Here is a 26,461-nt window from a genome sequence, read left to right as displayed (position 1 = left end):
AGCTCGATTTTTCGATTTCTATAAACAATTATTCTATCTCCTTTTAAATAAAATCAAAACATTCATACCAACTAATAGATTCTTTAACATATATTTAAATTTTTTTCAATGAGTTCTCTTTCACTTAATTAAATTATCATGATTTTGCGAACTCTATCCAAATAATTAGTCTATATCCATTTATTTGAAGAATGCTACATATTCACTATTGAAATATCCTTCGATTAATAATTAGTTATAGGCTCGTAGTATGGTCCGATTCGAATCATCCTACGAGTCTATCAATGTCTAGTGATGCACGCATATTGATACATATGCCGTGATATTTTGAAACTTATAGATGCTGACCCTTTCATTTTTATAAACTATCTTGAACTGTTGATGTTCACCACTCAACCCTAAGCTCAAAACAATCCAACTTAAAAAACCCTATCGGCATCCAATTTGCTTATGCGTCACAACAAAGAGAAAAAGACTCCCAAATATATTTATAACTTATCTTTTTTTTTTAATACATTAATATATGCAATTTTTTTTTTCATATTTAAATAAAATAGAAAAAGCGGCTTCGAACGCCAGCTCATGATAGGCAAGCAAATAAAAGCAGCTTGTTCATATGCACGATTGACAAGGATTCCCTCATTGGTCCCTTCTTTCCCTTACTTTTGTCTGGTGACATAGATATATTATTCTCTGCAGGACCACCACAACAAGACTAATATGACTCCACCCAATTATCAACAGAGGTTGGTGATAAGACAATCGATTATCTGAGTTTAATAACTTATCTTAATAAAACTATGATAAAACCCTAAATCAAGATGATCTCACCTCAATTGGCACTGTGCAATCTATATAGTTTGATTATTGTTAAAAAATATTAATTTTGTGAGTAATTAAATGCTTTCTAATCAAGGCTTCGTCTGAGACGGCTTTCTTCCTGCTTCTTAAAGCGTCTTTCTAGTACAAAAATTAAAAAAATTTGTACTAGAAAGCCACTTTAAGAAGCAGTAAGAATGTCGTCCCAAAAGAATGGTAAATCTTTTTAGGTCTAGCTCTATCTTTATACATCCACTCTCCTAATCAGATTATTGAAAAACTAATTAACATTTTTTGTGACTGAATTATTTAAGCCGATTCTCTCTAATCTAGCTTATTTGTCACTTGAGCTAGTCCAATCTTTTCATGTATGTACTCATTGGGCGTGACTTTATATATTGAGCAAAATTTATAAAAGATTTTTTAAATATGTTTTGTTGGAAAAGAAATTATTCATTCAATTTTCGTGTTGAAATATATAAAATTTTAATGCATTTTATCTGCTAAGATTAGCTGTATTGGAGTTTTTTTTTTTTTGTTTTAAAGGCAAAAACTTAGGTAAGAAGGAATGTTATAAATTTTTTAATTTATTTTGAGATAAATATAATATTATTTATTTATGTGTTGCATTAAAAAGTAAATATAAAAATTTTAAATTTTAATTAGTTATAAATTTAATTCTCTTTAAAACATAAAGACATGCCACCATAAAGACATAAAAATAAAGCTCAGTGATTTGATAGAGGGGAGAAGAGGATCCCAAAAGGCAGCGGAAGCTTTTACAAAGCAATACTCATAATTACAATCCAAAATTTTCCTCCTCTATGGTAGGGCTGCAAGAGAATAAAGCATTCGACGAGATGCTCGGTTCAATTAAAGCTCGTTTGTGATTGTTTAACTAATTAAATAAACAAATTTGAACAATATTTTAAATACTCGATCCTTAAATAAACAAGCTTGAACACTAATATGTTCGGTTTATTTATGTTCGTGAACAACATCATTTGAAGTTTGTGAACAAGTTCGACAATAAGCTTGATAAGAAGCTCGATAAAAGCTCGATTCGTGTTCGATTTTGAACTCGTGAATAAGCTCGACAAAAATAATTAATATTTGATTATATAATTAATAAATAAAAATATTTTATATTTATTATAATATAATGATATAATTATTGTTAAATAATAAAATTTAAAGTAAATAACATTATATTATATGTTAATTAAGTATTTTTTATTAAATTTAAGTGAATGATAGCAATGTCAAAATAAAGAGGCGGCCCGAGCTGCAAACTCATAATTTATTTCTTTGTTGTTGGCTCGTTATCTTATCTTCCTGAGGACTCGAGCCCTAATTTTTCTTCTCAAACGCGCGGGCTAAAGAAGGCGGAAGGGCGAACTTACAATCTCGAAACGTCTTCGCCGCTCTTTCTCCCCACAAACCCCGACTCCTGCTTCGTCGAACTAGGTTTTCTTTCCTCCCTATTTTCTCGTCAAGGCACTCTAACGAATCTTCTCGTTTCTCCGCTCATCCTTCTCCCAGACAACGCTAAAGCTCGTGTTGACGGTAAGTTTTGGCTTCAAATATTACTTCCATTTGTTCATAGATACATGAACGTGTTTGTTTGATAGTTAAAAAAAATTCGTTAAATATGTTCGCGAACATGCTCGATATAATAATTTGTTAGGAAGCTCGATAAAGCTCTTTTGTTAAGTTAATGAACATCTAAAAGTGGAGCTCGTTTATAGCTCGTTCATGTTTGTTTGTTTAAAGCTCGATAAATACTAAATGAACGAACATGAACTAAACATGAACCGAGCATGAATACTCATTAATTTAAATGAACAAAACATGAACACAAACAATAAAGCTCGAACAAACATGAACCAAACTTGAATAACCTGATATTAAATGAACACAAACATGAACACTCACATACTCGGCTCGGCTCGGTTTGTTTGCAGCCCTACTCTATGGGGGCCATTTTTATGTTGTGTTATTATTTTTATTTTTGTGTTTGTTTTATTTGTTTGATGTATTTTTATTATTAGTTAAATAAATCAATTAATTTTTTAATAAATTCAATTAAATTTTAGTTATTTTAATTGTTATAAAAATAATTATCACTATTTTATATTATATTTAAATTAAAATATAAATAAAATAAAATAAGAAGCAGAAAACAAAAATAAATAACAAAATATTAAAGAGATCTCAAATAAACAATAGCATTTGCCAATGTAGGTTTAGGTTTCATTCGGAACACCTTTCTTACTGTTTTTTAGAATAGTTTTCTAGTACAAAAGGAGCCCTATTCACAGCTACTTAATTATCAAGCCAAGTTCTAGCTGAGTTAACTCAAATTTCATTTGAGACGACTTTTTTATTGCTTCTTAAAATAATTTTTTAGTTTAAAAATTAATATTTTTATAGTAAACATTATTTTAAAAAATATTAAAAAATGATCACAAACAAACCTCAATTACACCTTTGTCAACTTATCACTTAGCACTATAGAGGGGATAAAAGAGGAGAAATAATGGTTCTAAGTGACTCATTGATTGAAACTCCTCACTTCTAAGCTAGAAATGATTTGTTTGATATCCTCTCTCTAACGAAAGAGGTGGTTCTTCTAATTGTTGCAGCAGGTCCCAAGCAATTTGACCTTTCAATGGTGGATAAATTCTTCTTTTGCCACCATTCTGGTAATTCTAAGAACCAAAAAAATTAATGAACTAAAATTTTTTTAGTTCCCTTTCAATTATTCTTATTGATTCCCATCATAAAATGAAAAAAAAAACCTTAATATTAATTATTTAAATTAAATATAATTTTCTACACATCGACTTTAAGTGAAATTTAAGGTTTATTTGATATAACTTATTGCTTTATTAAAAACATTTTATATGAAAATTTATAATTAAAAATAAAAAACAACTACCCCAAATAAAACATTAAGTGTCAAAATGATATAAATATAAAAATTTAAAAATATAAATATAACCTTTATTAATTAGCCCCTAAAGACTAAGGCTTTATTTGAGAAAACTTTCTTATTATTTTCTAAAATAACCTTTTAATTCATTGAATAATAATAATAATAAAATACCTTTTAATATAAAAATTAAAATTTTAAAAATAAAAAAATCATCCCAAAGGGATTCATAAACAACTTTCTTATTACTTTTTAAAATAATTTTTTAATACAAAAATTTATAATAAAAAAACTTTTTATACGAAAAATTTATTTAAAAAAACAAATAAAATATCCCAATCAAAATCTAAGACTTTGAAACAATTTTCTTCTACTTTTCTTGTTAGATCACATAATACCTTTTGCTTTTTCAATGCCGTCAAAAACTTTTTTATGCTAGAAATTTACTTTCTAGCAAAACCTTAAAATTAATTTCTTCACAACAATTTTATAACCATTTTAATAAAAAAAATTATAGCCATGTAACATGACAACCTACTATACATTAAACCAGACAAAATGACTTGCAGTAACATATTCAATTTAAGTTTTTCATGTTCACCTTATATCAAACTTTACACAAAAAAAAAAAAAAAAACCATTACCATTTGCACATCAATAACAGGAACTTAACACTTGTATCTTTACATTAATAACAATCTCCCCACCCATTATTACATAAAAGAACCACCTTATAGAATCACTGGAACCCCAAACAAAGATTGAGGAAACACTGAGAACTCGCTCCTGTTGTCATCTGAACCACCAGGAGTTTCAGGGATTTGTTCACATTCAGAGCTCGAACAAATGGTAGCCATGGCTTCCATGGTATCGGCTCCGGATCGTCGAAGCAGATTGCCGCAGAAGAGGCTGGAACTCGAGCATATTCGGTTGACGTCGTATCTGCTAATGTCGAAGTTTGTCACCGCACCCGTGCCGCGAAATTTGATGGCGGCGATGTCGTATGCTTCTGCAGCTTCCTCTTGAGTGCCTGATTGACCAATTGAGAAACTACTTTAGCTTTCGCTTGCAATTCACATAATTGGTCTCAAAGCAATTTTAATAGAAAATATGGATATTACTAAATACTAACACATGATAAATAACAAAATGAATAATGTTTTAGAGTATAAAGACAATTGAAGATGAAAAATTTAAGCTTTATTTGGGATAGCTTTTGATCACTATTTTTTAGTTTAAGGCTTCAAAATTTTTTTAACTAGAAAGCAATAAGAAAATTATCCCAAATAAAATCTTACTAGAAAAATACTTTAGAAATCAATAAGAACATCATCTCAAACGAAGTCTTAGGCTTTATTTGAGACAATTTTCTTACTGCTTTTTAACGCAGTTTTCTAGTAAAAAATTTTATTTTTTTACTAAAAAATTGTTTTGATAATAAGCAGTAAAAAAGCTGTCTCAAACGAATCCTTAAGCTTCATTTGGGATAACTTTTGATCACTATTTTTTCTCGATAAAGACTTTAAAAAATTTTTGATATTAAATATTATTTTAGAAAGCAAGTCCACTAATCTGCATAATTAACACTAATAAGCAAGTCCACTAAAAAATCTCCCAACACAATGCTATCAAAAGAGAGTAATAGACCTGGAAGCAACCATCACTAGTAAAATGTGAATTTCTAACCACTTCTTAAACTAATTTTTTAGTACAAATTTTTTAATTTTTATACTAAAAGGTTGATTTAAGAAGCAATAAGAAAACCGTCCCAAACAAAACCTAAATATCATCTATTAGAGGTCACATTTTTCCCATGACTAAGAAGATTTTTTATTAAATTTAGTGACACTTCTTTAAATTTAGTCACTAAAAGTACCTTTCAGTCATACTCTTCATTATTAGCAAGTGGACACAATATCTTAAATTTATGGATTATTACTTAGGTGACTAAAAAAATTATAATATTTACCCACAAATTTGTAAAAATAGGACTAGAAGTTACATGCATTTTGTGAACAAACATGTAAAAATAAAATTTTTTCGTGACTAAGATTTCATTTGTGATGACTTTCTTATTGCTTCTTAAAACAACTTTCTAGTATAAAAATGAAAATTTTTGTACTAAAAAACTATTTTAAGAAGCAGGAAAAAAAAACGTCCCAAACAAAACCTAAAAATTTAACACTTGTCAACATTTTTCAAGCAATTTATGATTAATATTTTCACAGAAGGGACATGTTTGTAATAAATATAGAGTTAGAGCTATTCATAGTAACTATATAGTTAGTGCTGATAGCTTGAAGAAACTTACTGAATGTTCCAAGGTACAAGTCCTTGTTGCCAGCAACCCTCCCTATCCTTGCTTGCCATCTTCCATGCTGGTGATGCCTAAGAGTAATTATGCAAAAGTGTTTCAAAAAAAATAACATAAAATCAAAATCTGATAATTTGAACTTTTATTTAGGGACCAACATAAGTGAAAATAAAATTATTATTTTCCAAAAGACAATTAATTTCTACTTATATTATAAGCAACCAAATGGGCCCTTAAAAGTAGATAAATTTTTCTCAGGGAACCTTGTCACTCCTCTGTAGATAGAAGCACCCCTGGAAAACCCACTGCTTGTCCTGCAATCAAAATAAAAGAAATCATTTGCTGTAAAACACACATAAATGCAATCAAATGCAGATCAAACTTCCAATAGACAACAATAATGTAATAACTTCCATCCTTTGCATGTCTCTACAAATGTACAGTATCCATTCATAATTGCATGTCAAAACTGATGAGGACATCGCTCAGAGATTCCGACATGTGTACCGGCGAAAAATTTGTAGATCGACGGCTACGATTCAGAGTCTTTACTTTTGATGTGTTTTATTTATTTTATTTTCAGTTTTTCCAAGTTTACCCTTGTGGGGAGTGTTCTTATTGTAGTTGTAAGGGCATTTGTGTACTTTTCTTTTATTTATGTTGGAGGCCTATATATATAGTGGCCTTATGCTTTGTAAAAGGATGATGAATGATTATTGAAACAAAATTTCAACTCTTTTGTTTTAGATCTCTTTTTGAGTTCTTGAGAGGAGAGACGCTCGTCTACCTTTGGTGGATTCCAAGGTTCGCGGCTCTAGTTCTTTTATCTCTTAACCCTTCCAACTCTCCCCTCTTCCCCTACCACCACAGGCTTACTACCCCACCACCACCCTTCATTTTCCATTACTAGCCACCACCTCAAAACCACTGGCCTCTGCACATCTCTCTCTCTTCCCTACCACCCGGACCCGACCCCCCAATTGGTTCCACCACAAATCTCACGCCCAAACCCCAAGCCCACCACCGGCCACCTGTTTTCCACCCCATGAATGAGAGGAGTCAATGCCTCATTATTACTTACCTAAAGAGCTTAAATGATTTGGGATATTATTCTTAACCATTTGAAATTCAAATTTTGAATTTTCAAATAGTTTCATAAATTAGAAAGCCATATTAGGAAAGTCATGAATCTAATTCAATTTATTTTTAAATTAGATTGGATTGATTTATTCTCTTCATAAATTAGAAAGACCAATTATGAAGCTATTCTAATTACTCCCATAAATCCCTCTCCCCCCATCATGCAGCAGGCCCCTTTAATGGGCTTTTAAATTGTTTTTTTTCTATTTACACCCAAGACCTATTTGAATTTCGAATTTAATTTCAAATTCAATTTCCCTCCAATTCCACTTAAAACCTGAAATTAATTCCCACCTAATTAAATTCCCCTAACCCTAATCCCAACCCCATCCCTCTCCCTCAAGCCGCCAGCCTACCCATCACCAACCCGCCGCCCTTCTTCTCCCTCAATCCCTACTTACTTCTTCTCCCCCCCTCCTTCCCTACTTGTCTACTCCTACCATCTCAAGCAAGCATGCCTGGCCGATCTGAGATCAACCACGGGTTCGCCTACGACGATCAAGGAGAAGTTGATATTTTATTATCTCCTTTCTTTGATCCAATTTGGGAGTACGACAACTCAGTAGAAAGTTACATTGCTCGCATACTCTTCCAACTCACCGAGACGATTGATGAACAAAGACCAAAGGGACATTGGTTCATCATCTCCTTCTCCGGCTACTTCTCCAGCGGATAGGCCTTATGCATCACTTGTCTTGTGGTAACATCACTTGGTTTGCTTCTATCCTTTCTCCGCTAAACCCACTACAAGTAAGAGAGAAGGAAGTCAAGGTGAAAATGTCTTGATTTTGCACCATGGATTATTGTTTCATCGCCATTAGTTTATCTACTTACTTTTGCTAATCGGTTGCAAGGACTTCGTTAATCTCCGTTGTAATCGTTTACTTTTACTTAATCTTGTAACGACAAATTCCAAAATCATTACTTGGTGAAGCATAAGTTTTCCACTAGTAAGGTAAAGTTCAAATTGTTATTAATTTTCAAATCAATTCTTGTGCATGTGTATGTTTCACATAAAAAACACACTATAACACATAAGCTATGTTCATACTTCTTTACACAATGTGACTAAATATCACATTAATAGACTTTACAAAACAAGTGTGGTCATATATTTTTAATCATGTTTTTCAAAGTGCATTGATGGTATGACCAAAAAAATTAAGGTCTATCTACATGACACTCAAAACTATCATATTTATATATATTTGACGCTTAAAATTTACTATTTATTCAAATACCACTTAATTTTTTAACATAAAAAATTACCTTCTAAACTTCGTATCGATGCCCTTCCCTCCCAACAAGATCATGTTGCAACTTGAGTGCAAACGTTGTCATTTATGACGATGATCTCTCTGAGGAGATTTCATCGTGACTTGCTCTTCTTCTTCATCGTCAAGTGTTTCAAGACTGCACAAGTCCCTAGTCCAATCAATGTCCTTCCTCCAAAGAGATCTTGTCACGAATTCCTCTCTACACACACCACTACCCCATCAATGGCCTTTGTAATGAGATCCCATTGTAACTTTCTTACCCACTTTTTTCGCAAGCGAGAGATAACATTCATACATCATCAAAGGGAAAATAAAATTGGAAACTTTCAAAATTAAAATTGGGACCATCCGAAATTTGATTTCATCAAACTTATAGTTAAGCTGAACATCTCAGAAATATGAACCCAACGACACCAAATCCAACTCCATCTGAGCCCAAATGGGTCCAAATGGAGGACCTGAAGCACTGTTGGAAGGTTTGAACCACAATTTGGATTACCAAACGGTTTCTAAACATGACATACTTATATTCAAATTTAGCAGCTCGACGAGACGAATACAACGAGCCTAAGATCACCGAATTCCGACATCATTAAGACATTTAAATGTCCATCAAACGGTACATGATCAAGGGATTCAATATCGGCCGTCCATCCAAACCACTCCCCATTTGCCCTTGATCCTCCTATTTACGGGCTATGCAACTCTAGGAAATCTATAAATAGACCCCTACTCCCTCTTGAAAAGGGACCCCCCCCCCCCCCAGCCAAAGGACTTAAGAGAGAGATTGAAGATCGCTCTTGCCTCCTTGCTCCTCCTTGACCACCGCCTGAGTTCCACTAACCACCGCCAGACGGCGTTGTTCTGTCGAACCACCACTTGAGGCCCTGAGCTCCGCTAGACCACCACTTGAGGCCCAGAGTAAACCTAGAGTTCTGCCAGACCATCACTTGACGCCCGAATTTTCATGTAGCACCAGACTTCTGCCAGTTCACCAAGTGACACTGTACTTTCATCCCCGTTTGTCACTAGATTTCAACCAAATGGTTGACATTTGTAATCTGATCACCCTCAGGGACGAGTCAACCCATTGTAATCTACCCAAACACTAGTTGAATCATTTCAGACTGGGTCAGGCCCCGTGTTTTTTCCCCTTTCCAGGATTTTCCATGTAAAAACATCTTGTGTTATTTGTGTATGAGCTGGATATTCGTACAATGCTAAGCGCAAAAATTTAACTCTATTGTCACGTATATTCTAGCCCGCAACAAGCATCAACAGTGATATAATAGATAAATAATAAGTTTTAGCAATTAAATATGTAAATAAGATAATTTTGAGTGTTATGTATATGTAAATCCCCCAAATAAAAATTTATTGTCCTGGCAACACATTTCTAATACAAATAACTCGTGATTTCTCATTTTGCCTCAATCCACACACCTACATACATATGCTTAGCATTCTCTATATAATAAAAGAAAACTTTGCTTGATGTAGCTTGTGGCCTTCTCTAAACTAAATATTCACTAAGTCACCATGAAATTTTTCTGTAACTAACCTTATGCCCAACGTTTAGTTATAAAATATCTAATTGTTATTCTTAAAATAAAATCATGAACAAATAGAACCATGCATGCATGTCTATTAGATCTAAGAATTTTTATGATCCTGAAAGATTGCAACGATAACCGACAACTTCAAGCTCACTAGCAACTCCAAAAAGTGGGGATTGAGAAGGAGAATAAGAGAGCTAAATTGAGAAGTTTATTTCATTCATTCACACCCTCATACTCCCAAAGTATTTATAACATAATTGTTGACGGGCAAGAGGAAAGAACAGGGAAAGTGAAACAGAAAAGTTTATGTTGTTGACGGGCAAGAGGACCGACACTGCTCTGATACCATGTTGACGGGCAAGCGGGCAAGAGGAAAGAACCGAGAAAGTAAAACAGAGAAAAGTTTATCTCATTACTATTCATAACTTCTATATATAGGAGATCATATACAGAACCGAACAGGAAATAATAATTAACAGAATATAACATAATGCCACGTTTATAAGCCTAACTACTAACAATAATCACACTCTTAAGTAAATATTTTCTACCCATTAAGCACACTTGATACTCACTATAACACACTGACTCAATTAAACTACTCATTAAATTATTAGCTCATATAATGCATAACAAAAACACATCAAACTGAATTAAAAAATATATATATGGAAGCAATTATAACATAACATGACTCTTAAAAACACACTATCTACCCATTAAGCACACTTAATACCCACTATAACATAATGACCCAATTAAACAAATCAAGATAATTATTAACTCATAATGCCTAACAAAAACACATCGAACTGAATTTTTAAATAAATATTATATCACCTTCTTAAGTGGGCGACAAATTCTTGTCTCGTCATGTTCTTCATGTCTTCGAGCTCTCTTTCATAAGCACTCAACTATATGCACATAAAGAGGCCAAACGACAATTAAGTCTAGAGTCTAACTTGTAACTAAAAACTATTAAAATAATCAAAGGCTGGTAAATATAAAGTCTTAAATAGTAAAATAACTATACTGGGAAGTTTATCTGAGTTGTTGGACCCCAATACTTAAGCGCAGCTAGATCATATGCTCTTGCTGCCTTTTCCTCCTTATCATACCCACCTAAATTAAGCATAATCAAACAGTATTCACAGTTTTTAAATAAATTTAATATACATAATAAAATATATTAATAATGTATATAGATAGTAGGCTTACCCAAGTAAACTGGCCAGTTAATGCGTCAAAGGACAAATGAGATGACAAAAAAAGAAAAGAAGGTTAGTAAACTATTTTCATAAAAATATTAAAAAGCTTATTTGAACAACTAAGGCTTCGTTTAGGATGACTTTCTTTCTACTTCTTAAAGCTGCTTTCTAATAAAAAAAAGCTACTTTAGAAGGAGTAAGAAAGCCGTCCCAAACGAAGCCTAATACGAAAAAAAAGCAGCAGTTAAACTTCAAATCCTTCTATCCACCTTGCCTTCCCTTCCTTGTCTGCCCTTCTTTCCTGCAACTATTATCCCATAAATGGGCTTCATATCTTCCTGTCCACCTATGCCTACAATGCCAAAGCACAAACACAAAAGGAAGTGAAAAGAAACATTTGAATTTCACATAATTATAAAGATAGGAAAATTCAAACCAAACTCACCTAGTTACACCTCTATACTTAGAGGTTCTCTGTCCAACATTATCAATGGATTTACGAGCAACTGATTTCAAAACTACGGTGCCATGTTGGCCATCCTCGAAGTTATTGTCATGGTGAATCGAAAGGGCCACCTGAGTCTCCGGTGGTGGAGGTGGAGGATTCTGCCGGAGCCATGATTTGAGCTCTGATATAGAGGTTGAACCATCTAGACCAGTATTGTAAATTGGGTCAATGGAGTTAGAACTGGATATGAGGAATTCTGCCTTGATGTTCTGAGCTTGGTCAAACGATTGGAATTGGTGGTGAGGGTAAAAGATTGTTTCAACAGTGTTTTGACTATCTTCATTAATGGAGCTCTCTGAATATCCACCCAAGAAATTTTCCAGCTTTGGACCAACCATTCTTTGGTCGGAGTGACTCCTACATCTCCAATCTAATAAGAAAAAAAGACACTTAATTTGATGAATGAAATAATTTATGAAATGATGACAAGGATTGTATAATTTATGAAATCCTGGAATTCGACAACTCTAATGCTATAAGGATCAATGCCTGCTACACTCTTCATAAAAGATCGATGATCGATCTTAGGGCCTATTTAGTTGCTTGAAATTACAAAACACATTTTGAGAAATGGTGAAATTCAATGAATTAATAATTCGGTTGAATGTGTTTGGAAATCAACATTGAACAAATTAAGTGAAGCACAATCTTCACCTCTCAAAGTAATATTTTTTTTAATATAAAAACATCCAAATGAGCCCTACCTTGAATAACAATGCATGCACTTACATGCTCCTAGGGGTGTCAATATTTGACATGTCCTACACCCGACCCAAAAATTTCGGGTTCGAGTCAACCTGTTTGAAAAACGGGCCGGCTTCGATTTTCAAATCCTGACCCAATTGCAATTTTGGATCCGGTCAACCCAAAAACCTGAAATCAACCCCCACCTCCTCACTTGTTGTAGTAGCTGTCACCCAAAAGCGCTCGCCCGAGCTCACTAGTCCGAATGCGTAGACTCGCAAGTTTGCTTGCTTACCCTGTCGCACGCTCGTTGCGCTCACAATCACGCTTGCCCAGGTCAACAACTAGTGTCGAGTCGACTTGGACTCGAACCAAGTTGATTTCAGGCCTGGTTTTGAGACTCATTTCCCTAATTGGGTCAGGTTTGGGTCAAGACAGTTATTGGCGGGTCATTTTCGAGATGGATCCAAACCCAAACCAAAAACCCATTTTGTACCCCTAAATGCTCAAGAATCATGGCGAGTTTTCTCTTCAATGCTATATAAAATTTCTTAATGAGGTATTAAATTTCCAATACCGCTAGCAAATGCTATCAGAATTTAGTTTTCTACAAACTTACACATTGTTATTTGCAAATTGACTACAATGCACCGCTAGATAAATCATCTTATAAGCATGCTTTTTGACACGTGCACGAATCTTGAGCCATATTCATGAAAAACTGTTGAAATTAAAATAGGAATCATCCAAACTTTGATTTCGACAAGCTTATAGTCGAATTGAACATCTCAAAGAGACAAACCCAACAATACCAAAATCAATACAATATGAACCCAAGATTAAGGTCCAAAGCAAATTTGGAGGGTTCAAAACATTAATTGGATAACTAAATGATTGTCGAATATGCCATGCTTATGTTTGAATTGAGCGTCTCAATAAGATGAATCCAACGAGCTCAAGATCACCAAAATCTGACATCATTAAGGCACTTAAATGAACAATCAATAGTCTATGATCAGGGTAGTTGAAATTGGCTATTCTTCATAACACTCCCAACTTGACCTTGATCTTCTCCGTATTTACAATCCATACCACTCCCAAAAAACTATAAATATGCCCCCATTCTTCACATAGGAGGGGGGTGAAAGAAAGTGGGGAGAAAGAAAAGAGAGGAAGGGAGGAGGAGAAAGAGAAAATTTGGAGAGCTCTCTTGCCATCGACCACCAGCAGAGTTCTTCTCGACCACTGTCAAGTTATTCTCGACCACCACCAGAGTTCTTCCCAACTACTGTCAAAGTTCTTCCCAACCACCGTCAAATTCTTCACGACCACCCCTAGAGTTCTTCCCGACCACTGTGAAAGCTCTTCTCGACTGCCGCCGTAATTCTCCTTGATCGCCGTTGAAGTTCTTCCCAACTATCTCTATACTTTTGCACCAAAAGTACCCATTTGAAGATTGGCAAAGCTTTTCAATACATTGTATTCTCTCTGTCCTCGGGTTGGAGGGCGGATTGACTTTTGTAATCTATTTAAATACTAGTGGAGATGTTTCGACTAGGCAAGGCCCTGTGGTTTTTCCCTTTCTTAAGATTTTTCACGTAAAAAAATTGGTGTTTTCTTTATCATCTATTTAAGTGTTGAGATTTCATATATTGCGAAGGCAAAGTATTTTCACTACAGGAAAATCACTTATTACCGGCGGAATTTTTCGGCGGCTTTCCGGCAGTCAGTTTTCCGGCGGATTTCCGGCGGTTTTTGACGGCTTATTTCCTACAAAATTTTCCGCCGGTAAGCCGCCGGACGAAATTGCCGCCGGAAAAAACCGCCGGAATTCATTTTCCTACGCCGTTTTTACCGGCGGTAATTAAACCGCCGGAAAACTACAAAACCGCCGGAAAAGGCCGCCGGAAATGGGTGATTTTCCTGTAGTGTTTCACTCTGCCACCATGAAAAAAAAATTTAAGCACTATATAACTAAAATTTGTTATTTCTAGATTACTCTAGCTATGCACTCGATCTAGAGTAATCTATAAATTTATATGCTTATTTACCTATATATATGCACTCTAAATTTGATAGCAATTTAAATTTAAATGAAATTTGTTGGCATTTATCCCATGCACAAATCTTTGTGTTCATAATATGGGAGATTTTTATTGTTTGTCCTAATCCTTTCCTAACAAATTAATTTTCCATGCAAATATTTCATGATGTTATTCCATTATAGTGATCAAAATTAATAGCATGATTAATCTGGATAATTCTCGACTTCTGAAATAAGCAAACTCCTAGCCTAGGATATGTGTTTTCACTTGAAATATTTATTTCAAAAGGTTTTGTAAAATATCTTCTATTGGATGAGAAGAGCACAAGGAGAAATCCATGAAATATAAGCTATAGGCAAAAGAAGACACATTACACTACCACAACTATCACAACAAACTCAACTCTAGCAATGATGATATCACTACAACTCAAGGTACAGCTGTAGAAATTAGGAGAAAAGAAGAACAAGAAGGCACGAAAGGTAAACAGAGAAGAAGGAAATGATAAATCTTTTTATCTCTATTGCAGAGATAATACCAGCTATTATATATAGACTCAGCTAGGTACTGCTCAAGACAAATAAGCCAACCGTGAGCTAACACGTCATCTACAAAATATATATAATAAAGAAAATCCTACGGCTCTAATAACACCCACCAATACCACCAACACCACCAACACTACCACTAAACCATAACATCAGTTCCTAGTTCACCGTTCTACTCATCCCGACCTGGTGCATAGACACACCATTGCATTCATAAAATTTCTTTCCCACCACCACCATATGAAGGATTTTCTATATACAATCATATCCTATATGCAAAGCCAGCCTACAACCCCAATCAAAACTCAAATGACCAAACTACTCTGCATACTGCACAAAGCATGAACAAGGAATAAATTGAGAATTGATACGTTATCAAAGAATTATCTTGATCGAGCATGAATCTCGAGGCAAAAATCAAGTTGGAAACTTCAAAAATTAAATCCGGGAGCACCTGAACTTTGATTTCAGCAAACTTATAGTCAAACTGAGTGTCTCGGAAATACGAACCCAACGACACCAAATTTGACTCAATCCGAGCCCAAATGAGTCCAAATCAAGGACCTAAAGCACTGTTAGAAGGTTTGAACCACAATTTGAGTTACCAAACGGTCTCCGATTTTGGCGAGCTTATAGTCGAATCGAACGGCTCGACGAGACGAATCCAACGAGCCCAAGATCGCCGGATTCCGACATCACTAAGGCCTTCAAATGACTGACGAAAGGTGTATGATCAAAGGATTCAATATCAGCCGTCCATTCAACCACTCCCTGTTCGCCCCTGATCTCACACATATTTACAAGTCATGCCACTCCAGAAAAACTATAAGTAGAGCCCTCATTCTTCACAAGAGGGACTCAAGTGAAGAGACAGAAGAAGGAAAGAAGAAGAAAAAGGGGAAAGGGAGAATCCTCTCCTCCTCGACCACCGCCGGAGTTCGTCCTGCCGCCCGAACACGTCGGGATTCTGCGTGATATTCGGGAGAACGCAGGAATTCTGCCCAACTTCCACGTGATGCTGAAATTCTTCCCAATTTGCAACAGAGTTCCCTCCTGACGCTTAAACTCCGCCCAAGTGAAGCCGGAGTTCTCCTTTGCCACCAACAGACGTCGGGTAGAGTCTGACCCGACGTCGGACCTTCACTCTTCGCCAAGTTTCTACCCTACGCCGGATTTGTACCGGTTATCGGACATCGCTGGACGTCTACGCGAAGATGGATTTCTTTCCATTGTTGGACTTCTACCTGACGCTGTCCTTTTGATCTTCGTCGTCAGACTACAGTCTTTCCGACCTCCGTCGCCCGCCGACTACGGTCCTCCTGAGTTATGTCGCCCTCCGACTACAGTCTTTCCGACCTCTATCGCCCGCCGACTACGGTCCTCCTGACTTACGTCGCCCGCCGACTACAGCCCTTCCGACCTCCCTCGCCAGCCAACTACGGTCCTTCTGACTTACGCCGCCCACCGACTACAGTCTTTCCGACCTCTGTCGCCCGTCGACTACGGTCATCTTGACTTAAGTCGCCCGCCGACTACAGTCCTTCCGACCTCTTTCGCCAGCCGACTACGATCCTCCTGACTTACATCGCCCACCGACTACAAGCCCTCCGACCTCTGTCGCCCGCCGACTACGGTCCTCCCGACCAAACGAACATGTCAATAGTGATTCTTTGTATTCATATCATATAATGTACTCTATAAAATGTACATCAAGCTAAGGCCTTCTCCCAAGGAAGGGCCTCATTTGTAATTGACTGCAATACTAGTGGATTCATTCAAACTGGGCTAGGCCCCGTGGTTTTTCCCCCTTTTTAGGGGTTTTCCACGTAAAAAACTTGGTGTCTCATAAATGCTAGACCCTCTCTCTTATCTGATTGCGTGCCGGATTTTCGTACAATGCTAAGACGATAAACTTTATATTTCTCTATCGCCGCGAATACTCCCGGACGCAACAAGAATGATGGTGACATGTTAGGCTCAATATGATTGTCTTTACATGGTTAATTATTTTTAGTATTAGCCAACCATAACAATAGAATAATAATATTATATTTGAAAAAAAAAATCCTTATAATTTTTCTTGATCTTTAGTTTAACAAATTTGACATAATTTGTATTGTTAATAAACTATTCTTTTGATTTTGTGTTTTAAATCTTTTATCCTAAAATTTCATAACTATGAGGTAATGCTAAATTATTTTTGTATAGTAAAAGAAATTCTAACAGCTCCCCAACATCATGATCCGATCAGGAGGAACATTGGGTGACACTACTAAACATGCTTGCATGATATGTTCACCAATATTGGCAAATCCGCAAATCTTAGAAGAGGCCTATATGGATTGGCAAGAACAAGGTGGGCTAAGCAAAGCCACTATCATAGTGGAGAATCCAAGGTAATTTAAGAAGGATGAGCTGGATAAATAGAATCATGATTTCAGTATGGAAGTATAGTCACCTCTCTCCACACACAACATATATAAGGATGATGACCAGTGTAAATTTTATTTGTATTCTTATAATTTATTTACATCATAATATTATAGAAAAAAAAAATTTGGAAGAAAGTGCTTCCATACTACAGGAAAAATACTGATTCCGATGAAATTTTCAAAGGAAATTAATAAATCCGTTAGAAATTCGGATGGAATTTCTATCGGATTTCCGACTATTTTTCCAGAGGAATATTTCCAACGGATTTCTGAGGGAATTTAAATTTTTCTAAAAAATAATTATTATAAATATTTAAAATTATTCATTTTGGTAAATTAAATTAATTAAATTAAATATTATTAATTTTAATATAAATATGAAAATAATATAATTTTAACATTTTAAGGATGGAGAGTAAGGTAGTGCTAAGGCTTTTGTTTTGCCTGGCAAGTTAACATTTGGAATGGTTGTTGTTGAGAGTATTATAAGAGATGTTGGCAAGGTGACATTGATCCCATATGAAGCAGTACATGTGGGATTGAATGGGAGTCTCTCTCCATGTTCAGGGAGCTTGAGTTGGTGCATGTGTAGAGCCATAGAGGCTTGGGAGGGGTAGAACTAGCAGCATTTTGTTGTGTGAAATCTGATTATATTGATAAATTAGGTTGTTTTGTTGCTTCAGACCTTAAGTTTATCGTGCTTTTTAAGGGATGCGGTGGGTTTACCCACTTACAAAAAAAAAATTCATCCAACGCTCGTCACTGTATACCCTAGCACCCTGATGCTGATCGACAGAGAGCAGAACACCACAACGCTTTAGATTTGATACCACAGCGCTGCAAGTTTGAGCATCGCAGCATCATCAGACAGATGTTTGAGCGCCACAGTGCTCCAAATTAGCGTTGTAGCGCTACAAGAGTGATTGGACAATTTTCTTTCTTACGTCCCTTGATAGATATAACTTGTTTTATCTTATATTTCCTATTTGTAAACAATGAAAACGGTGTTGTGAAAACAGAAGCAATGAGATAGAGAGAGTACTTATTTATCTTAAACTTTTATAGTGATTTTCTTGATGCAATATGGCTTCATAAATTTTTCCCTACTTTTCGTTATTTTTACTTTCTTGTTTATTTCATTGTGATGTTTTACTCTCGCATCCCCAACACATTTGGATAACTATGCATAGAAGGTTTATAGCTCCTATTTCGAACCCTTGGTTGAGCAGCAGGAGAGGGTTTTTTTGGTAGCTCTGAAGGCATTGTTGGGCATAGGTTATGGATGAGTAAAAGTGCCACAGCCAATGCAAACCACAGACCAGTCATAAACCACCTTAAAGCTGTGAAATCCCATCCACAATGATTAAAACTTCTTCAAGCAAAGAACCCCATTTTTAACCTGAACTCGTATTTTCACAAAGTTTAGTGAAATTTTACCGACGGCAAGAGCATCCATAACAAGATGAACGCCTATCCAGCTTGTAATTTTGGATATTCTTTCTGGTTCTAGCAACAAAAGGATAGGTATGGCATAGCACATTCTAGTTGATCTCCGGACAGCGTTCTGCTTCCAATCTCCGCACAGAATAATTTCTACTGTCGAAGAGGGGAGTAGCGCTGTAAAGATTCCTAGGCACGAGAGATGAGATGCACTTGCAGAAGGGCTCTCCTTTGATTAATAATTTAAATCAAACTGATTCACATACACTCACAGCTATTGATTCAAAATATCAAGAAATTTCACAAAGTTGAACACAACGAAAATATCGAGAAACACCAGAATTATAGCCTGAATCAGAAGACTAACAACCATAGATTACCAATAATACACAACATATATTTTTAATAAGGATTACAATCAAAGGCAACAAAGATATCCAAAGATGGAATCAGGTCTTAACAAACACATCTTTTAATTTTTAGTCCAACAACTAAACGCTCTCTGGTACTAATCTGGAGTATATGATATACAGAACAAGGCAATAAAGATTTTACTAACACGGCAGAGGCTTTCAATATTGCCACACACAACACTAATCCCTTGTCTCATATGAACACATGATTTTTTTTTTTTGGTGATATTATAAGATCCAACAAAGTTACAATCCTAGGAATGCACACTGCTTCTTTGCATGCTCTGGAATGAGTTTCACCAAAAACTCCATTGAAACTCCCTTCAGCTCTGTTCAACATCATATTTGTTTCAAGTGAATAGTTTAGTATTGTTCTACTATATGAACAATTTAAGCAATAGGAAAGAAAAAAATTGGATCATGATGAATTCTAAAAGAATTAAATTTTGTTTTGAGATAATGTAATACATGATCAATCAATTAATGTATATATATATATATATATAATGCACTGACATGTCGTAATGATGAAATGAAATGTACAAACATCTGACATATGTCAAACACAATATAAATTTATAATTAAAAATCATTACGCAATTCATATTGGTCTGTTAGTTATCAACCAAGAGGTCTTGGGTTCGTCTCATGAATGTAATGTGTGTGTGAGTTTCTCTTAATTGACCTTAATGTTTCAAAAAAAAAAATTAAAAACATTAAGAAACATGTTGTGGGATAGATGCATAAATAATCATTTCAACTTTAAAATTATATATTATAAATAACTAAAGACATCTCATTTTTTATTTTAAAATATATTATAACTTAATATCTATATAACAATAATTTTATTTTTTACTTTCCGCAATTCTACTACGATTTTTTATAATGTTTATTTTTTTTTTTAAGAATCAATTATTTCAACATCAAACTAATAATCTAGAATATCATGTCACAATTTCTTCTAATTCAATAACATATTTTTTTAGTAAAATTAAATATATTCCTAATTTTACGAGCAATTAAAATAAAACTAATTATTATATAAATGCATTTCATATTTTTTTATTTGTATAATTATTACTTAATTTTGATATTTTTTTAGGATATGATATTATAATATCACATCAAATGTGCCAATAAAATATACTTCCTATCAATAATAGGCATCCCCTTATCTGTGCATATATGTGTGGAGTTTCATGCAACTCTAATATTATTGAGCATAAACTCTCTTACGCTTGCGACAAGAGAATCTATGAATGATATCGCTGAAAATAGAAGAATTCTGTACAGACAAAAACTAGCTGGCCAAGCAGTACGCGAATAATGCGGTCAAGCAAAATATTAAAAAAAAAAAATCACCAGAAAAAATTGCTGCAAACTATTTTCAGAATGAACAGTTGAAATATTGCCAAAATTGTCCTATGCGGGGGATAATCAAATATACTATCTTGATCAGAATAGAAGTACATATTCATAACTATGGTTTACTAAATTCTAACAAACATGCAACAGCAGCAAAAGCGTAGCATTGTAGCAAGCCTAATTAAGAAGAGCTCTATCAAAGCAAAATCCTTATGAGCTTTTTAAAAAAAATTACTAATAAGTAGTAACAAAAAAAGACATTTTTAACACAAACAAGCTCAATTTGTTCCCAATCTACCCACCAACCTAATTAAAAAAGAGCAGTTAACAGCTAGCCAGACCCCCTGTAGTACAAAGATGCATGCAAGATTAAGGCTCCGTTTGGAACTGCATTTTTATTGCTTCTTAAAACAGCTTTCTAGTTTAAAAATTAAAAATTTTAAGCTTAAAGCCACATATTTATGAAGTACCTTGCTCCAAAAGAGTACAGACAGATCCATCAGAAAGCAGAGGAAGAGCATAGAGATGTCCATGAGAAGAAGGAGCTTCTCTTCCTCCTCCTCCTCCTCCTCCTCCTCCTTCATGGCTGTGCTGATCATTCGAAAAGTTCGAACTAGATAGAGAGAAGCCCAGCCAACTCTTGTCTTCCATTGAGCAATAAGTTGAGAAGAAAAGAAGATATTCAAATGAAGAAGGCAGAAATAACAAAACAAATCTGCATCTCTATATCTCTCTATCTTGAGCACGGATACCAAAGCTAGTATGAAGAAAAGGCATCATGGGCTTTGTCCTTCTGCTGCAGCATCTTATACATATGTGAAGGCAGCAGCGGACGATAATGAACAAAAGTCTAGTTTCTCAGTTCTCACTCTACATCCTCCCTTTCTCTCTCTATTGGACTTTGTGCCCTGAAGATACGTGATGCATGAGAAATATCGGCGTTCTCGTGGACAGTGCACCCAAAGGTCCACCTGCTAAATGACGCGCGGAGCCCACTTGTCAACAAAGAGGGTGTCACTTTTATGAGTTCCTTTATGGCCTTCTTTTCGGTTCTCGTAATCGACTGGATTTCGTTGCACCCAAAAGGAAACCATGGATCTGAACGCTGGGTAGTGGGGGTGGGACGCGATAGGTGTGAAAGTGGGGCAGCGATAAAGAAGAGGAGGGGTTATCTCAAAGTCTGTGCCATCGTTATCGTATCCTTCTATCGGCTCTCCGTCCGTTGGGCGGAGGGGGTGAGCTTCAAGGAGAGGATTTGCTTGGTTTTTGCCGATAAGGGTATTTTTTTAGTCAAGTGCACTAAATTAATATAATAATATTTATGATTATATTAAATGATAAATTATTATAACTTACGTCATAATCAAAATTTAAGGACGTAAACTATGAATAAAGTCTAAAATATATCAAGGAGCGACTCCTATGACAACTTATACACGGGTGAATAAGAAGAGTTTTGATAAATCAATAATTAAATATTTTTTAAATATATAAAATATTGAAAATAAAATTGAGAATCCTAATAAATTAAATTCAAATGCCCATCCTACCCTTAAAAACAAATATACAACCACAAACTCACCACTTGGCCACCTACTCACATCCTATTAGTAAGCCTCGATCAACTCTACACCATTTAGGTTTTTTTTTAGGAGTGTCATAGTTTAACAAGACCTGAAGGACCTGATTTGAAATTTCGGATTATGATTATCTAGTTTACCATATGGGTCGAATGCATATTGAGTTTAGAATGACGAATATCTAATGGATTCATACTCTTTACCAAACATTTAGGGTCGACTCCATTATGGGTCACTCTTTGCTCAACTTCCTCGATGACTTATTGGAAAACCATTAAATAAAATAACACCCAAAATATGGGAGAAGTGATGAGTTCTATTACTGATGAATATTCTGTAATAAATATATTTTGTGATCTAGAGAATGTGAGGACTACCAACCAAAGATGAATATATAATATACTTAGATCTCAAAATGAAAGAAATCTAGAACTTTTAAATAATGTTCTAGCAAAAAATAATAATTAAAGTGATGGTGACTCATGACCATTTGAGAATATTTTATTTACATTGAATGTCTAATCTAAATATCAATCTAATAATATCCATGCCTGGTACTCAATTGAATAAACTCTTTGTGTGTATATGCATCACATGAAAATCACAAATTACAGGCAAAACTTCTAACAGAATTTTCGACGAATTTTTGGTGGATTCCTGACAGAATTTTTTGAATGCATTTGCATCAAGCTTCTGAAGGACTAATTTATGGCGAATTTTCGATGAAATATTTCTGACATAGATGAATGGTGGAATATGATGAATTCCTGACAATTTTCGAGTGGAATTTAAAATATTATGGGAAATAATAATAATTTCTTATCAAACTAAACTAAATTAATTAAATTAACTAAATTAAATAATTATTGCTAATATAAACTAACTAATTTAAATATTAATTTTATCAAATAAATGTTCTATAATTTATAATTTAAATAAAAGTATAATAAGAACTCCAATAGGTTTTTCTTTGTGTCCTATTAGATATGAGTTAGTAATTCTCCCCGAGAAGCAGAATTCAAACCTCACACAGGTAGTGGGCAAGCAACAAGGTAGGAGCATGCACGGGCGGGCAGCGGGCAAGGGAGAGTGGGCGGGTAACCAGTCACGTGTAGATGCAGTATGGGTGAGTGTGCAGCTATTAGTCGGATTTTTTTTATTTTTTATTTATTTTTGATGGATTTTTTCGCCAGTATTTGCTTTCCAATGCATGTTTTAACGAAAAAAAAAATTTCATTGGAAATGTGTTATTCTTACGAAAAATTTTTGATTTCCTATAAAAAAATTCACTAGAAATCAACCATTTTCATGTAGTGATGGCGTGACATAAGGCAAATCTTGATAGAAGACAGGTTGTTTATAGATGAAGTTATTATAAATTGTTAAAGAACTTTTATGTAAACATTAAAACTTGACATTATGAGCATATTTATCTTTTACATAGGACATAGAAATGTGTCACTCCTTTAAACATTTTAGAAGTTTAGCATATTCATGTTAATGCTTTTAGGAATAAGTAATAAGGCCATAAACCTCACTAAATTAACTTTAAAGATATTTTAGAGGTCCGAACTCATTATATTTTATAAATTCCTATAATTTTCACGCCATATGATAACTTGAGATGATAGCTTTGGAAGTTTTGGTGAAATGTCATTTGAAAATGCAATGTATTAACTATGATAATGGAAGTTTTGGTGAAATATCATCTGGAAATTTTAGGTTGTCAAGGCATCAACTATGATAGAGACATCTATGGCAATGCATTATTGTTTGATTTTTCCTAAATGATACATAATGTGATATAACCTTTAGTTTCCCTATACTTAAAAAAGTTACAAAGGGACTCACTAGTGAGCTTCATGTGAGAATAATCAAGTTGAATTGTAACATTTACACATTTTAAAATAATACTAAGGAAGATTCACGTGGAAAAAAATCAGAATTCTACCAATTTGGCAGGTGATCTATATTATAATGATGACTGCATCATTATAAAAAAAAAATGGTCATTGGTCAATTAAAATCAATGATGGCATTTGAAAAATATGACAAAAATGAGCTTGAAGATATTACTACAAGTAATCTCTTAGTCATAGTCACTTAAGGCTTGCTTACCTCGATGTTTTGGTCCCAACTCCTATTAGAATATATGGAACACCTCTTATGATATGGATTGCATGTGGTAGACATGTTCGTTATTATTTTTTTCATTGCCACTTTCTTAAGATGTTATCTTGGGTCAATCATGAAGAAGACTTTTAGACATCCAACATGGATGTGCTCTTCAACTAGAGCATAGAGGGGACAATAATCCTTTGTGTCATATTCATGGTCATTAAGGAATATACAATGCGTTAATGGATTTCATTTTTAAGGGTCCATATGCATTGGTGGTGAATGCCAACATAATATCTTTTCATGAATGAAATTAATAATATGTATGCCAATGACATTTAGAAAAGGGTATAAGTTAGGTATCGCAACTCCTAGTTTGACTTCACCCATTTCATAGGTTGTAGGTTAGATGGCATGTGTACTGCCTCTTACAGGTGAAAAAAATAGTTTGTTGCTAGTGGTGCTAATAAGATAGTGATATAGAGGCTCATATCACAACTGTTGGTACATTATATGATCTAATTCATTGATCTCAATTTAGTTGCTAAGAGTCCCCTATTAACCCAAAATGATGCGAATTGGAGGAGGAAGCTAAAGCCACATGAGTGTACTCAAAGTAACTTGATTAAAGTTTTTTGTTATTGTGAGATCAAGGTTGTCACGCTCCACAATGTAATTTGAAAGATTTTTTTCTTTTATCTTTTATTATACAACAATCGTAGCTATTTAATTTCATCCATCAGAATAAACAGCAGAAATATATTCTATAATTCAAGACATCAATACATATCCATAGTCATCGACCAAAAAATAAATCATATATAATACTCAAGCATCATATAATCATATTATATTTTTTTATTCTTGAGCATAAAAGAATAGCTAAAAAAATAGAAAATGAAGAATCCCGATCAGTCTCATACACCTAAACACTTCCTTGATCTGAAATAATTTAAATTATATATAATAAGCTAAACAACCCAACATGTCACTAAAATCCTATAATTAAACTCAAAGCATGGTAAAGAAGCAATATGAATGTCAATAATAAAATCATAGAAGTAGCATTCATATAAATATTGCATCAGTGCAAAAATAATAATACTCACACACAATCGCAATAATATCTATAAATCAATGAAATAAAATGGTATGGAAGTCAGTAAAATAGTGCAGTAAGGAAATCAATAAATTAGTACGGGTATCAAATCAATATTGTAGTCATTGTATTAATATTATCAATTAGTAGAGAAAAAACATCAATAAAAGCTGTAAAAACTCAAAATCAAATGCAGAGAAATCATTTAGAAATGTACACATACTATCCAAATATTCTATATTATTATCAAATTAGTATATTATGTGCTCAATATGTCACATACTTAATATCCGTATAACAAATCAATAGTATCAAACATATTCATGTCCATAACAGTAACAGTAAAATAAGTGACATCCGGGAATCCCAACACTAGCCATATGAACTTAGCGGGAGGCTAAAACTCTATGATATCCATTTAGAAGGAAAAAGTTGGTTGTGCATGATGCTTGTTAGAACCACAGGAAGATGAGCCTTCGTTGTAATCTCCTATAAATATATGACTCATTATCATAAATAGATGGAGCCACAACCTTATGACTAGAACAATAATGACATGTTGAAAAAGTAGAAAACCATGCTTTTGAGGAGATTGCACGAGACGAAAAATCTATGGGAATCCCTCAAACATTTCTTAGATAATGTTATTTAGATATTCTTCCCTATGCTAGTTGTTTGATCTTAACATTATCATTAAATTGGTTAATTTACAAAGAATTTTCCTTATGATACTCCATAACCTCATTCTTTAACATACGAGTGATGCATAACTATTATGTATTTAATGATGTTGTATTCAACGTTGTTCATGAAATCAGAGTAAAATAATACTACAAATCAACATCAAGCCAAGCAAGAGAGAGAATATATTAGGGTTTAAAATTATCTTAAAATATAAAATATCTTTTATTTCTAATCAAAATATATATATAAAAAAAAGATAGAAAACACAATTAATCCCGAAGGCCCGTAAA

General features: G+C 34.2%; 1 protein-coding gene across 1 annotated transcript; it reads right to left on the bottom strand.

The window, feature by feature from the left end:
* Positions 1-4,324: 4,324 nt before the first annotated feature.
* LOC110094210 (AP2-like ethylene-responsive transcription factor AIL1) lies at positions 4,325-21,568 on the bottom strand. Its single transcript, XM_020819386.2, has 9 exons — positions 21,161-21,568; positions 11,698-12,130; positions 11,522-11,604; positions 11,263-11,271; positions 11,078-11,166; positions 10,885-10,958; positions 6,332-6,382; positions 6,066-6,142; positions 4,325-4,784 (listed from the first exon to the last, which is right to left on the bottom strand). Exons 1-9 carry the CDS (start codon positions 21,339-21,341, stop codon positions 4,486-4,488), a joined length of 1,296 nt encoding a protein of 431 aa, XP_020675045.1. The 5' UTR covers positions 21,342-21,568; the 3' UTR covers positions 4,325-4,485.
* Between the last annotated feature and the right edge of the window lie 4,893 nt (positions 21,569-26,461).

Source organism: Dendrobium catenatum, unplaced genomic scaffold (assembly GCF_001605985.2).
Source record: "Dendrobium catenatum unplaced genomic scaffold, ASM160598v2 original_scaffold_117459, whole genome shotgun sequence".
Lineage (NCBI taxonomy): Eukaryota > Viridiplantae > Streptophyta > Magnoliopsida > Asparagales > Orchidaceae > Dendrobium > Dendrobium catenatum.
The sequence above is the reverse complement of the archived record's forward strand: the minus strand, read 5'-3'. Positions and strand labels throughout refer to the sequence as shown.